This window comes from Lonchura striata, chromosome 3, assembly GCF_046129695.1.
Source record: "Lonchura striata isolate bLonStr1 chromosome 3, bLonStr1.mat, whole genome shotgun sequence".
Lineage (NCBI taxonomy): Eukaryota > Metazoa > Chordata > Aves > Passeriformes > Estrildidae > Lonchura > Lonchura striata.
The window spans coordinates 7,700,014-7,714,215 of NC_134605.1; the positions used below are offsets into that span (position 1 = coordinate 7,700,014).

The window sequence follows — 14,202 nt, forward strand, 5'->3', positions numbered from 1 at the left end:
AGAAATTACGACATGCTACACAGTTCCAGCTCTCAAATCACTCTCCCAGAGTGATAAGACCAGCAAGTATTCCCATGATTACCCACAGCTATCATGTGACTAAACCCTGTACATACACAGATACAACATCTGAAATCCAACTTCTTGGTTATACGGTTTAGTTCAGTATTTGTAACTTCATCTGGGAACTTCTCCAGATAGAACACTCAGAACACAATATTTTATGTTTCTGAGTCTTTTGAATTGACTTAATCTGATACTGCTGGCAGGAAGTCTAGAACCTGTGCATTAACTACGCCTTTCTCCACAGTAGATTAACTCTGTGGGAAAAAAGTTCAGTATTGCAAGGCACTTCATGTCCAGTTTTATAAGTCCTGATTTTACATATATCTGTCAGCTCCATAAACTGTATTTTTGTTGTAATCACCGAGAAGTCAATAATGTTCACTGACTATTGTTTCCACCTGTATTCTCTGGTATGTAATGGTAAAGTCTATACAGTAACTGCCAGAAAGGCAGTTTAAAATGTTTTACTGCACTATATATACAGAAATGCAACACAGGCAGTGAAAATGCTGTAGACCTCCAGGAGTTTTTCCTTAGATTTTGTTAGGATGAATAGTTAAAAATATTCCCCAAACAGGCTACCCTGCAGAGCTGGTCTGTCAAACAATCCTGACAGAACACAGTTACAGTCCTGCTGCTGTTTCAAAGTGTGCACAAGCCTGCCAAGGCAGCAGGAGAATAAAGGTAAATGATGTACTCAGGAAATGTGGCAATCTCAGTCTGCCCCAAACGTTATTGATCTCACAAGCCCTGGCTTCAGAACAGGGAGAGTTTCTTTGTAAAGCTTTATTTCTTGAGATGGTTTATAAGGAGAAATCAAACACTAATGCCCTGGAACAAAATCTAAAAGAAGGATAATCCACCTTATGAGTTATAGCAAAAAAACATTCTGGACAACATCAGGTTTTACTACATGTAATGGCTTTATGAAATGTATAAATGTTATTGTTCTATAAAATACATTTTTCATTCCAAAAGGCAAATTATAATTCATATTTATTCAGGACTTTCCTTTCTAGTGCTTTAAACTTACTTTTAAAAGAAAGACGCAGGATTGCCAAATTAAAGGTTTATTATAGTGTTTTTATTAACAAACTTTCATTGGAAAGTTCTGGGCGCATTAACATAGGAGGCACATTGGCTTCGATGTTTGGCATTTGACAGTCAACAGAATTGCACTTCACTGCGATTGCCTTGCCACAACAGTGTGAACTTTCATGGCAACCCTCGGAACGAGCCTCTCTCCCTGACCTGGTCAGCAGATGTTTTTTATTGTTTTGGTCAGCCTTCAAAACTCGGTCATTCTGCAAGGAACGCTGATCTATCTTGCTCTCAGCTTTCTTTTTCTGCTTTGACAGAGAGACTTTCTTGCTTTCCACCCCGTTCGCTTCTGTACCACCCTTTTCATCACACTTGTCTGTCTGCTGACAGAATCCCTTTTGGTTATTTGAGACGCTCTTCTCACATTCAGAGCAACGCACTATTAGAGGTGCTGCGTTTCGGCAGAGGAACTGTGAGGAGCTCATCACCTTTGGAACAGTTCTTACATTTTCCTCTGGGTTTTGATGAGTATATGTATCTGTCCTGTTTATTCTTTGATGTGCCTGGAACTGTTGCACGGAGTGGAGGAAAAAATTTTTAGGCAGAGAGTTTTGTGTCATTGTTCTTTTGAGCCTTCCTTGAAGGCAGCTGCAATGGAGGACATGCTGGACTGGATGCACATAACCCTCGGCAGCTTGCTGTAAAGCATTTATAGGAGCTACAGAGCTTTGGATCTGCATGGTCCCAGGGGAGGGAGAACACTGGTAACAGAAGGTGTCACTTAACTGCTGACAGGAGTGTGGACTCCACTTCACTGCCACCTGCTTATACGCATCAGGACAGCTACACTGCCTGTTCTGAGAGAAAATCGGGCATATGGTGTGTTGGTCAATAGACGTCTGCAGCACAGCTGAATTAGCAACATTTTTGATGCCTTTACTCACTTCACTATTATAGGCTGGATGCATAGGAACACATGAGTTCTGGGGCCTGCTGCTGAAGAGCTCTGAGCAGATATGAGTTTCTTCATATGTCACTTTCTCCGCAGGGTTACAGATTCCGGTTTGTGACGCCAGAGGTTCAAGCTCATAGTGCTCATGCTCCAATTCTGTTTTTTGACTTCTGGGGTCCAGCTGGTACTTGCTAACAGGATGTGATTTGTTTTGACTTCTGCCCCCTTGGGCTCCTGAGAAGGCCTGAGAGAAGGCATTACACCGCAGTTTTTTTGGTAGTGGGATCTGGCCACAAGTGCCCTGGGGCCCAAGGCATCGGCACATGCACTGGAAGAAGAACGTTGCGAAAGCCCAACTAATGCACATTATAAGCATCATGAAAGTGCCAAGCTGAGTGTATGCCAACACTGTTGAGGGCATCATCATTGCCCCAGCTACAAATGTAGTCAAGGCAGCCATTGCAATAGCAGAACCCATACGGCTTAAAGAAAAAATGACCTTCCCCTCTCGGTCAGGGTCAGGAGCTAAGCGATAAGCCACTCCATAATGAACAGCAAAGTCCACTGACAAGCCAACAGCCACTGAGATTGTGACAGATTCCAACACGTTCAGCTCCCACCCAAGAAGAACCAGAGAACCTACAGTGACAAAAATAGTTCCAGCTATTGAAACTATTGCATAAAGGCTTATGATTATGTTCCAGGTTGTAAGAAGCATAACGCTAAATGCAACGGCAACTGAAAGGCCCATGGCAATCAGAGTACCATCAGAAAGACTGTCCTGCAGGTCATAAAATTCAAGGTTACTCACAAACCAACCATTGCTAAGACCTTCAGGAGCAGAACTAAGCTCACTTGAAATCCATGAGTCTACCTCTTTGTAGAACTGATGCATTTTCTCATAAGCCAGTGTGAAGAGGTAGGTGCTTTGGAACTCCAACACCACTGCCCTGATGGTGTCATTAAGGTCAAAGCGAGGCCCTGGCGTTTTGCTGTCTAAATGGTACCCTGTGCTTCTTTCTAGCTCCATTATAGCTCTCTTGATACATAATTCAAAAACTTCTTGTTTGTATGGAAAGCTCCAGTGGCTGCAGCAGGGGTAAAGGGATGGCTCATCACAGTCTTGATTTTCCATCCACTGCTTAAACGTTTCAATGAAGCAGCTTGTGAAGTCTTGTTCTTCAGTCTGATAAAAAAAGGTTTGATTTCTTAACTTCTGACAGAAACGTAAAATCCAAACCTGTGAAGCTGGACTAGCAATATTAAAACTATTATCTAGCTGCAGCTCTCCTTTGCTTTTAGGGTTTAAAGGGTCACCATTATCCTCAGGTGTGACACCCCAGATTACTGTAATCGGCATGTGGAGCTCTTCTCCGTGGTGGACACGTTCAAACATAAAAAGTTTTTTGTATTCTGCGTCGTATCGTTCAAATGGGTGAGAAGACCTAAATACCTGAAACTCGGAGAGCTCCAATGACGGCAGCTTCATCTTTGGATTTACACACACAATATACGCTCCACCAATTGTTAAGGCAAGGAACCAGAAAAGCCAAATATACCGAAATTTGATAACAATGCATGGCAAAACTTTCTCAAAAAATATCCTGGATGCTTCTGAGACTGCAAAAATAATCTTGTGGAACATTTGGCACAACACTGTCCAGCAGTTTTTGTTGTTGTATACCCTCTGCTGAGGTTTCTTAAAGCAACTGAAAATATTGAGAAGATATCGTTCATGTAATACAACTACAGCAGGCAGCCATGTAACCATCAAAACATAATTCACCAGAATGGCAGTGCCAGCATAAACACCAAAACACCTGATTGCTGTGATATTGCTGACATAATTAGCATAGAAGGCAGCAGCGGTTGTAAAACTTGTGACAAACATGGAAAGAGCAGCGTGTTGCAATGTGATGCTCACTGTCTCAGAGGTTCCAGCATGAGGTTTATCAAACTTTGTGTAGTTCCAAACATCACATAAGACAAAAGCATCATCTGCTCCAATCCCAACAAGGATAATCAATGCCGTGAGATTCATGAATGGGAAGAACTCAAAATTAAATACTACCCGATAGAGAAAATAAGAAATAATCAAGGAACTAATTATTGCAAACATAGTCATCAGCGTGATAAACATGGACTTGGTGTACACACACATAACTAACAGGACAATTACAATGGCTATGGCAGGATACACAGTATCCATCAACAGATAATCTTGAAACAACCTATGTTTTATTCCGAACTCAATCCCTGTGACGGTTGTTACACCATCAGAAGCGTTCCAGTTTTCAAAGTTATCTAGGTAAATACTCATCATGCTTTCCCCTTTCTCGGTGGGAGAGAAGAGCATGCTGTATTTTAAAGCTGGTAAGACATAGTCAGCTGTCTTTGGGCTTAGGAAATCCTTGTCCACTAGGTAGTGAAGGATCTGGTAAACAGCATTGTACTTGGTACATTTGCGAGGCACATTTGTACACTTGAGTTGGTCCTTCCTTTTGGCATTCATGTCCCAGCAGTCTGGCCCCAGGGTCCCGTTGTAGTAGTATTTGGCACAGGTGCGAAGCAGCTTTAGGGTGTGAGAGACGTCCCGCTCCACGATTTTCTGACACGATGACCTGTTGTTCAGAATAGCAATATAGTTGCCCAGTGTCCAGCTGGGGCAGCACGAAGCAGCAGTGGCTCTCTGGCACAGATCACCAAACTGCGAATGGGATCTGATCTGTATAAAGACAGACAGGGAGACAAATCCAGTTTAAAGTAACAGTCTGAAACATTCAGTAACCAAAAAAAAACAACCCTTGAAATGATGAAAATTCAGTTTATGGTCCTTTGGCATTAGCATATTAAATTCTTATTTCCACACACACTGCTTTTGATCAGTATCCTCTTACATGCAGCAGACTAAACCAGCCAGTATGCAGACTTGTCACAGTGGCACAGAATTGGCAAAAGTGTTTGGAGTATTATTTGAAGATCCACTGAGGTGTTTTATTTCTTTCCAGTCTGAGGACTGTTAACTCTCTTTTATTATCTCATGCTATACTCCTGAGAATAAACAATCAGCCATACACCAGTGAAGTATAATTCTACTTGGAATCATATCCTGAAGTTCCTCAGACAGGCAAGGACTTACAATCCTGAAAGAAGGATGTGACAGCTTTACCATAAATTCCATCATCCAATCTCTCTTCTACAACTCTGATTTTATGAGTCTCCTTTAGCTTTTGTACAGCTGGCAGGCACTGTCCCCAAGCAGCTCTGCCTGCCACCCAGGCACTGTATGTCCCTAAGTCATGCAGGATTTCCAAAGCACAAGCACAAGATAATTCCATTGTCATGAAGAACCCCGAAGTAACAAGTCATGCCTCTGAACACTGCATCCATGATGCACAGCACATTCTGGTTAAAGCTCTCCTGAACTAAAAGAGTCTTAATCCTTTATGGGGATATTTTTCTTTCACTTACCAGAATACTCCACATTTAGTTGAAGACAGTAAGAGCACAACTTAGCTAAATCACCTCAAGACACTTCTACACAAACTGAAAGTAACTATAAACCAGAAATGAAACTCTTAAGTAACCAGATTAGATCAGTGAAATTTTCTCAAGTTGAGAAAACTAAATTTTTGGAGAGCACAAGGAATAAAAGTCTCTAAAAACAGAACAGCTGTTATATGTGACAAAGTAGAATTAGTCCTTCAAATAGTTAAGATAAATGTAAAAGTTGTGTTTTGATCAAGTTACACAGAATATGACATATATTAATACATAAATAAAGCCATGTGCTTCAGATTTCATAGGAGTGCACCTTGAAACAGTTGTCCATGTATGCTTTAAGTTTAAGTGATCTGAAAGAAACCACTTAGCCTCTTTTTTCTTTTTTCCTTCAGCAAAATTGCACAGGCTTATTATTAGCACTCCTTCATACTGCAGACCAAAAAATACACTGGGGGATTCTCTCAGCAGTTATAAAAGCTTGAATATGGACCAAATTTTGTCAATCAGTTTCTGAACAATAACAAACTGGCATTCCACAAAAACAGGATAATTCAAATTTGATTGTTTCCAGATAAAAACACTCACACATGCAAACTCAGGAAAAACTGAACAACCTACTAAATAAAAGGAAGCACTGGAATAGCATATCTGTGTTTTTCATGGCACATCTCCAGGTTAGTCTTATGAGGATATAATAGGCAAACTGGGAGGATAGGATTGTATTGTCTTCTGTATGTATTCAGGTTCAAGATGGGACAATGAGGTTTATATACTGTTCTTCTACACTTGCTCTAGGCCATAAACATTCACTGGCAAAGTAACTGCTGCCAAAGATAAAGTAACATGAGCTGGTAGCTGGAAATTAGAAAGTAAAATACAAAACTTAGCTCTTGATAGCTCATTAAAATACTACGTAAATGTTAATAGATTGCAGCACTGGGCTTTGTTGGTGATCCAAAGGGATGGAAAGGTCATTCTGGTGTTTCCAGACCTGGTCTGCCACTGGCACATCAATTTATTTTGGAACAAGTAAGGAAACAAAGCCATGCAACCTGCATGCATCTGTGGGCAGATTTGCCCAAATGGCTCTCTGCAGTGACAGAGAATCACAAATCCTCTGCTTTGGGGAAGCAGTCTGAAGACATAATAATATACAGTCATTAAAGTTTATAAAATAACTGCAGTTTATAGGGAAAACATTCTGCAATTAACAGGAGAAAAAAAAACCCCTCTTCTTATCCAAGTAGTAAAAAAATTAGAACACCTCCTATAACTATTCTGTATATAAAGTTTCCATGAAGATTATAGGACTTGCATATGCTGAACAGATGCAGGGTAGAGCCCCTAAGTGTCAGTAAAACCTATGGTTAAAGTAGTTACAAGCAGATGGGAATACAATTAATGCAAAGAGGATATGCTGTTAGTTCCACACTAAAGCCAATACTAGTTGGTGCTGATACCCTGCTTATCATCAGAAAAATACACAAATTCTAAGGTTTGCATTTCCAGCAAGCAGTGCCTGATTTTCCTGTCTTTGAATACAGAAAGCTTTTCCATTTAATTCAACAGAACTGTGGCCCTAAACAAGCATGAGCTCAAAACCAAAAATAACTACAGTCAGAAAAGAGTCTGTAAGACCAGAAGGTCACCAAAGTCATAGATTTTTTGTTATGGCTGCAGCACAAATCAGCATCCTTGGCCTCCCTGGGGACTGAGTGCTAGCAGAACTTAGCATTTAAAAGTAGGACATAGCACAGCACTTTGTGAGTTCTAAGAAGTGTTACAAATACTCAAAAATTGTCAGAAAGTGTTTATGTAATTTAAATGTTACTTGTAACTAACCAGCATTTAAAAAGAAATGATGAAAAAAAACTTCAACCCTTTCTGAGCCCTGAGTATCTAATTTTTAAAATAAATTTATATGCACAGACAGGCAAAAATACCAAAACCTAACCATATTCATTTGTCTTCTATACTAACTAGCTAAAAATCAATGCTGTTACCATGATGCACGGCTGTTCTGCTTAGCTGAGGTGTTTAATTACTTTATTCCTAAGTAAGGAAACAAGCAGCAAACATTTAATTTTCTGAAGTGTTCTTATTTCAAAGGAAGAGCTGATTTTATGGGCCTTGTTCGTTGTAGTAATTTCATTCTTCCCTCAGAAGGTATAGCAGTATTTGATATAATACATTATTATCAAGGTGAGCAGATGGGGAAGAACAAAAGAAAAAATTCTCAGAAGTAATGCAATCATTACAGAGATACTTTTCAGAGGTAATTAATTACCTTCTGTTAAACAGAATGATGTTTTTTAATTCAGACTGCATTGTGTTGCAATGATCTGCACTACCTTGGATTTACCTGCATCAGCTGCCTGTGTGACTACACTACAGTAAATGCACAGATGAGCATCTCCTCCCTCAGTCTCCATTTTTACCCTTGTTAAAGGTTATTCTCCCCTGGATCTCCTGATTGAACTGGTGATATGATGACTCCCTAGTTCAGCTCATTCCAAACTGAGTTGAGCTGCTTTAAATTTTGTACTCTGCTCACCTGGCTCGTTCTGATTGCAAGAGATAAGGGATAAAACCACACGAGCCATCCTGTCAGTGCAATCATCTCTGATGGGGAAATAAGGAACATTTAACAAGCATGTGAGGACAAAGCTCACTTCCAACAAGGGAGGCAACCAGGAAAAAATGCCTGTCAGCAGACTGCCAAGGGAGATTCATTATACAATGTTCCACTACAGCTCAACATTTCAAGCCAGTAAACTGTGGCTGTTGTAGAGAAAACAGTTTGGGAATTTGCTAAATTAATACAGTTGTCTAACAGGCAATGATCAAACCAATAATGAAAATATTTCTCATTAAATAAATGAGAAATATGAATTAAGTTTTCTGTGATTATTTTTGTTTTGGAGAAGAGCAAAATGGAAATTATTTGTTCACTATTAACAGATGAAAAACATATTGCTTCATTTCCATGCAGAATCATCAGTATGTGAACCAAAAGTTCATGCGAGGTTCAAAGGAGTTCCCTCTAGCAAGTGACAAGCTTATGTTTGCAAATAAAGTTTAAATTAAACTCTTACTATTTTACTTAAGTTCTTTTGCGGTCCATTTGCCATCTTATTCTAAACTAATGAAAGAAAAAAATAACTGGAGTGATCCACTGGGTGTCAGAGAAAATGGCATATACTGTGAGATTATAGTTAGTTCACCTGGAGGTGAAAACACAAGAAAAATCAATTATTTGCTGGGACTTAAGAACAAAGCTCCAGAGAATAACATTCTATGAGGAAACACACAGTAAAAGTTAAGATAGTCCTTCCCTGAAGCAACCCTCTTCCACCCCATTCTGGATGCTATTAGTAGAAAACTCAAAGAAATTCCCCAATTGAAAGTTGTTTTTTAACTGCAGGTACATGCTGACTGACCATTTGACAGGAGCTGAACCACATAAAGTCCTCTCATATGCTACTGGATGGTAGTGGGCTGCAAAACAAAGTTGCAAATGCATGCTCTGCATTTGTGAGACAAATGCCAAACTGACTTACCCTCAAGTTGTCTACATTGCACATTGACTTAATTGCATTCAAATTCCATAAATTCTCTCCTTCTGTTGATGCAAACACCACTCGAGAGTAGCGATCACCTGAAATTACAGAAGGGGGTTTTCACTGATTGTCTGGGTGGGCCTGGCATCAAAGGCTGAGGCAAAATCCCACCATTCAAATGACACACAGGAAATCTTTGTCGAGTCAGGGGAATTCACCTCCTTTTCAAGATGAGCTGTTTGTCTGTAAGACTCACTCCACATGAAAGTTTCTATTTCCTTAAGGTGCTTATAGTAAATATAGCATCTTCAATCCCACATACCACTCAGAAGCTCTACAGACTTCTATTCAAGCAAACTATCTTCTGAAATATGACAAACAAATAAAAATCAAAAGATCTAATCAGCAAACTATGAAATTCTTGGCACAGCATAATGGCAGTACACTGATAATAGTAATCAAAGGCTGATTTAGTAAGTCATTTGGGAATATAAATAATAATTATAAAGCTGTTTCTACAAAAATGTTTTTGCTTTAGAAGCAAATGACTGCAGTGGAAATTGTTGTGATATCCTTGAGGCCATTTTCAAGAATTCCACAGTTTAGACACATGGAGCTTAAATTACAAATTAAATCACATTTATGAGAAGACAGATTTAGGAAAGGAAATAATTACCTAGTGGCAGTGAGCTCGAAAGGGAAAATATACAAACACAAATATGTAAAACTGCCTAAGACAGTATAGTATTCTGGGTTAAGAAACATTATCACAGTAATTAAAACATTCCAAAATCCCAATAGGCTGAATTTTCCCCACTGCTGTGAAGCTACAGAATTTTTGCCTTCCACAAAGCTGCAATGAAAAGACTCAGGGGCAGTGCTTTATGATCTCCAACCATGCTTTAGGAACTGAAATCTAGATGTCCCGGAGCAGACAAAGAAAGACACCAGGCATGACAAAAGTGGGTCAAGAGGAAATCAACAGTTTTCTTTACATAATGGACTAGCAAATTTTCCCATAGAAATGCAATTCCTTCTTGACTGTCACAACTGAGACAACACAGAAACAGCAGGGGAAAGAAGGAGAGTGAGACTGTGCAGAACAGCAGCCTGGATAAGAGGAGTTAATTCTGCTTCAAGAATGCTCAGCAGAGCACCAAGTACATTTCCTCTCCCTCACTCATGATATGCTAATTTGGTTCTGTTCACAGGAGCAGAAACGATGACCTTGCTCCCATCCTCTCACTTAGATGTAAGACCATACTGTAATTGAAAAAAAAAAAAAAAACAAACAAAACTGTTCTTCACCCCAGTTTTCCCTGGTCATTGCTCTCTTAGACCAAGTAATCTAAACAAATAATTTCACAATTGTGTTTTGTGCTCTTTATCAGTCCTCACATGTGGAAGTAGCCACAAAAGAGTTCAGGTCCTTCTATGAATAGAGGCAAGATCTACATCTCTCTGCCAGAAGAGGACTTATCAAAGTTCTGCAGTGTGCCTTATAAAAAAGTCAAAAGACTTTGTCTTTTTTGTCCTCCAGTTTAACTTAGTCAGCTTCGTAAGCCTACAGTGCTTTAAGGTGGGGACATTTTATTTTTATTCCTGTTTCTTTAAGGGGGATATTTTCTTTGTTGTTTTTTTTTTTGTGTGTATTTTTTTTCTGTAAACAAACCCCTACATTCTGTACAAAATATAATTGGTGGATGCCTTCAGGACATATACAGGAAAGTATTTTATTTAGGTTTTCCAGTTAATGGCATGGACAAAAACCAACTTCTTCCCAAGTGTGAATTAAGGACTACATCTCTAGCCACACACAAAACACTGACTTTACAGTACTACAAAGAACAAATAAAATTCCTTACAGGAAATGGAAACACTTAAAGGAATCACTTCAAATAAATACAGTTTATTCCAAGAAAGAGCCAATAGAATAGAAGCAATAAGGCAAATCTTTAAATAATTCTGAAAGTGACTTTGAAACATTTCAGTCCAATTTTATAAAATTTTTTGCATGGAGAGAGAAAGTGTTTATTGTGTGTATAAATTAAGTAAAAAGTATCTTCCTAATATGGTATACAATGTACAGAAGAGTTCAGAAACTCTGAACTGTCAGAACTTTTTAGCTTTCCTTGTATCATTTCTCCACTTACTTGGAATATCACAGAAAAAAGTATCCTTGTGGAAGTTCCAGTCTGCTTGCCTCTTCTCTCTTTCATAGTGATCATCTGACCATCTGTCATCTTGATGACTAAACCAGAACAAAGAGTTTCACTTTACCTTAGCAAAGAAATTATTAAAAGCAGCACCATCTAAACAAGTCACACAGCTTAAAGGCTCTTACATGTAAGAAAACATATTTTTACCAATGTGATTTTGGTATGCAAAAAATGAAACTAATTTAATTTTTTCTTAAAATTAAGAGACTTCAAATGAAAGAACATTGAGTTCAGTTTCAAAAATATCCATAGAGAAAAGTAAAATTATAATTTTTTTTTAAAATATGGTAATGGGAAATATCTAGCCTGGTTTGAAAGGCCTTAAGAACTGCAGAATATTAGATTCTGTATTTATTGAAATCAGTGGCAGGATATTTATTTAAACTTCAGAGTGTACTGGTGAAAGCACGATACACATACAAAACCACCAATAAAACAAAATGCATTTTTACTATAAAGCCTTACCTTTTAGCTTGCTCATCTGCATATTTGAAAGGGTAGTTTGCAAGTGTTGCTTTGTACCCTGTGTTTTTCACCATGTTGTTCCATGTCACCAATCTCTGTCCTATGGCTGTCCCTCTGGGTTCAAAACCCTAAGGGGAGAGAAGCACAAAATTCCATTAATGCTTTTCATTCTTCAGCTCAAACAGGAGAGCAGAAACATGATAAAGTGATGGATAGTTCTCATTATGAAGCATAATTACTCCAGGCTTCTACATCTAGAGGTAAAATGCTTCATGACAAGTCAGACAAAATAATGACCCACTGTAGAGAGTGACAAGGGATTAAGAGCTCTTGCATGTCCTACTGCTCTCTCTGAGAAGAGATTATTTAGTTCATCAAATGTTCAACACTTGGTTTTCATAGGAAGGGCATTCTACAAAGTCCTCTTCTGTATCTCAATTATCACTCTTAATTGATTAAATATGATTAAAAACTGTTAAATATTTCTTCTGTATTTCTCTAAGAATAAGGCAAATATTTAAATAATTTTAAAAGTGACTTTGAAACAATTTTAACTTGGCTGTTTTCAAGAATATCCATATGGATGTGTACAAATACACATATTACACTGTAAGTACAAATAACTTACAGGAAGAGTTTATTTTTATTTGAGGATAATGATTAAATGCCATATTTAAAAAAAAATCATTAAAGCTACTCATGCTTAAGACAATTCATGAAAAGTAAAAAATGAGTGCAATATTTAATAGAATCTGACAAAACTAACTTTTATCCTTTCAATATGGCTACTACTTCATCCCCAGAAGGCACTTAGAATCCTCTCTCCTTTAACAGATCCTGTCCTTCATCCTTTGAAACCTGATTTAGAGCATATAGTCTGTGCAGTACATCTAAAACTGGGATGAATTTACATTATTCAATCGGAAGCAGTTCTATTGAAGGACACATGACCTTGGCAGAATGCAGAGGGAATGGAAACAAGTGGGTAACACTTTTTGATGTTTGCTGGTTCCACTGGAAAACATGGCAAACAAAAAAAATAACTTATTTGACACCTGATTGGTACTGACTTACCAGCAGTGGATCAGAGAAATCTGGAAGATCTGGAACTAATATTCCCACGAGTGCACACACCACGATGAGCACAGTGCACATGCCCAGGACCACCACGGGCCAGTCGGCGATGAGCGCGGCGTAGCTACAGGAGAGGAGCAGGGAGAGGTGCTACAGCAACAGAAGCTGCACACAGAACTAATCCATACTTCTCTAAAGACCTTTTCCGATTAGATTATTACTTTTCCCTAGGATTTTGACAAAAAAAGCAAGCTTATCCATTACTGCAAACCACTAGAAAAAGATGCTTTGTCAAAATTCCAGTGAGAGAAAACATCACTACTTGGGATCTTTTTTAAACTTAAGCATTTTAAAGAAAAAAATCCAAGACAGAAAGATCTGTTTTAAAGCCGAACCCAAAGAAAACATTTTCTCTATTTTTAAAACAGTCATTAAAAAAAATAGTCAAATCCTACATATTCATGATCCATGAAATCTGTTGTAGTTCAAAGATGCAAGGGGTTGGCAACATAATACATAAACTAACCAACATTAAGTGTCCAGCCTTACAGCATAACATCCATCCTTGGATTTTAACACCTAGCTCATTCTAAATTTTATGACTAGAAGAATTGTTATATGCAAACCTATTTTTGTAAAACATTTTAATTTTTGTTAATTCAAGAGAAATGTTCAGAAAATTAAGTGAAATCAAGAAATCATCATTTCTAAATGATTTTTCTTACAATAAAGACTTGAATTCATAGTTTATGTTTCAAAAGCAACACTGTTTAATGTTGGGAGCAAAGGGAATATAGGAAGTCCTATAAAGGCATTAGAAAAGTAACTACAGGCTATGAATCCTTCTATACGAATGGTCTCTGTACACATTAAATATTGATCAAGAGGATCTCCACTCTTATTTCCTCCCCAACTTGCAAGCAGCATAACATGAAAGATTATAGCAGAGCGCTCCTTTACTTATTTCTACTGTCTTAAAAGATTCTGGCTCTTTTTCAGTTTTAAGAGCCACTTGCTAATAATCACCATACAATTATCACCTTGACTAAAATTTTCTGTCCTGCTGCTAAGAAGGGAGGGACTGTCCATCTCCCCACTCCAGCAGTGGGTTCCCAGTGTTCTGACTGCAAAATCAATGGCATGAGCAAGCTTATTCCTGCTTTTCCATAGCATGTGGAAATAGGCACCTCTAGGGGTCTAAGTAGAGCTTTGAGGAGCAAGGAAATCCAAAGCACTGGGTGTTTCTCCATTTCCCATTAAGTAAACATGGAATAATTCTGACATGCTCACACAAGAGGTTAATTAGGCAAAAGCTTGAAAA

At 38.3% G+C, this 14,202-nt stretch overlaps 1 protein-coding gene across 1 annotated transcript in view; it reads right to left on the minus strand.

The window, feature by feature from the left end:
* Positions 1 to 970: 970 nt before the first annotated feature.
* Positions 971 to 14,202, minus strand: part of DISP1 (dispatched RND transporter family member 1) — an 85,111-nt gene continuing 71,879 nt past the window's right edge. Inside the window, exons 4-8 of the mRNA XM_021552416.1 lie at positions 12,882 to 13,005; positions 11,808 to 11,935; positions 11,277 to 11,374; positions 9,124 to 9,221; positions 971 to 4,784 (exon numbers count right to left, since the gene is read on the minus strand). Of these exons, the coding sequence (XP_021408091.1) occupies positions 1,140 to 4,784; positions 9,124 to 9,221; positions 11,277 to 11,374; positions 11,808 to 11,935; positions 12,882 to 13,005 (4,093 nt within the window). The 3' untranslated portion in view covers positions 971 to 1,139. The remainder of the gene's footprint in view (positions 4,785 to 9,123; positions 9,222 to 11,276; positions 11,375 to 11,807; positions 11,936 to 12,881; positions 13,006 to 14,202) is intronic.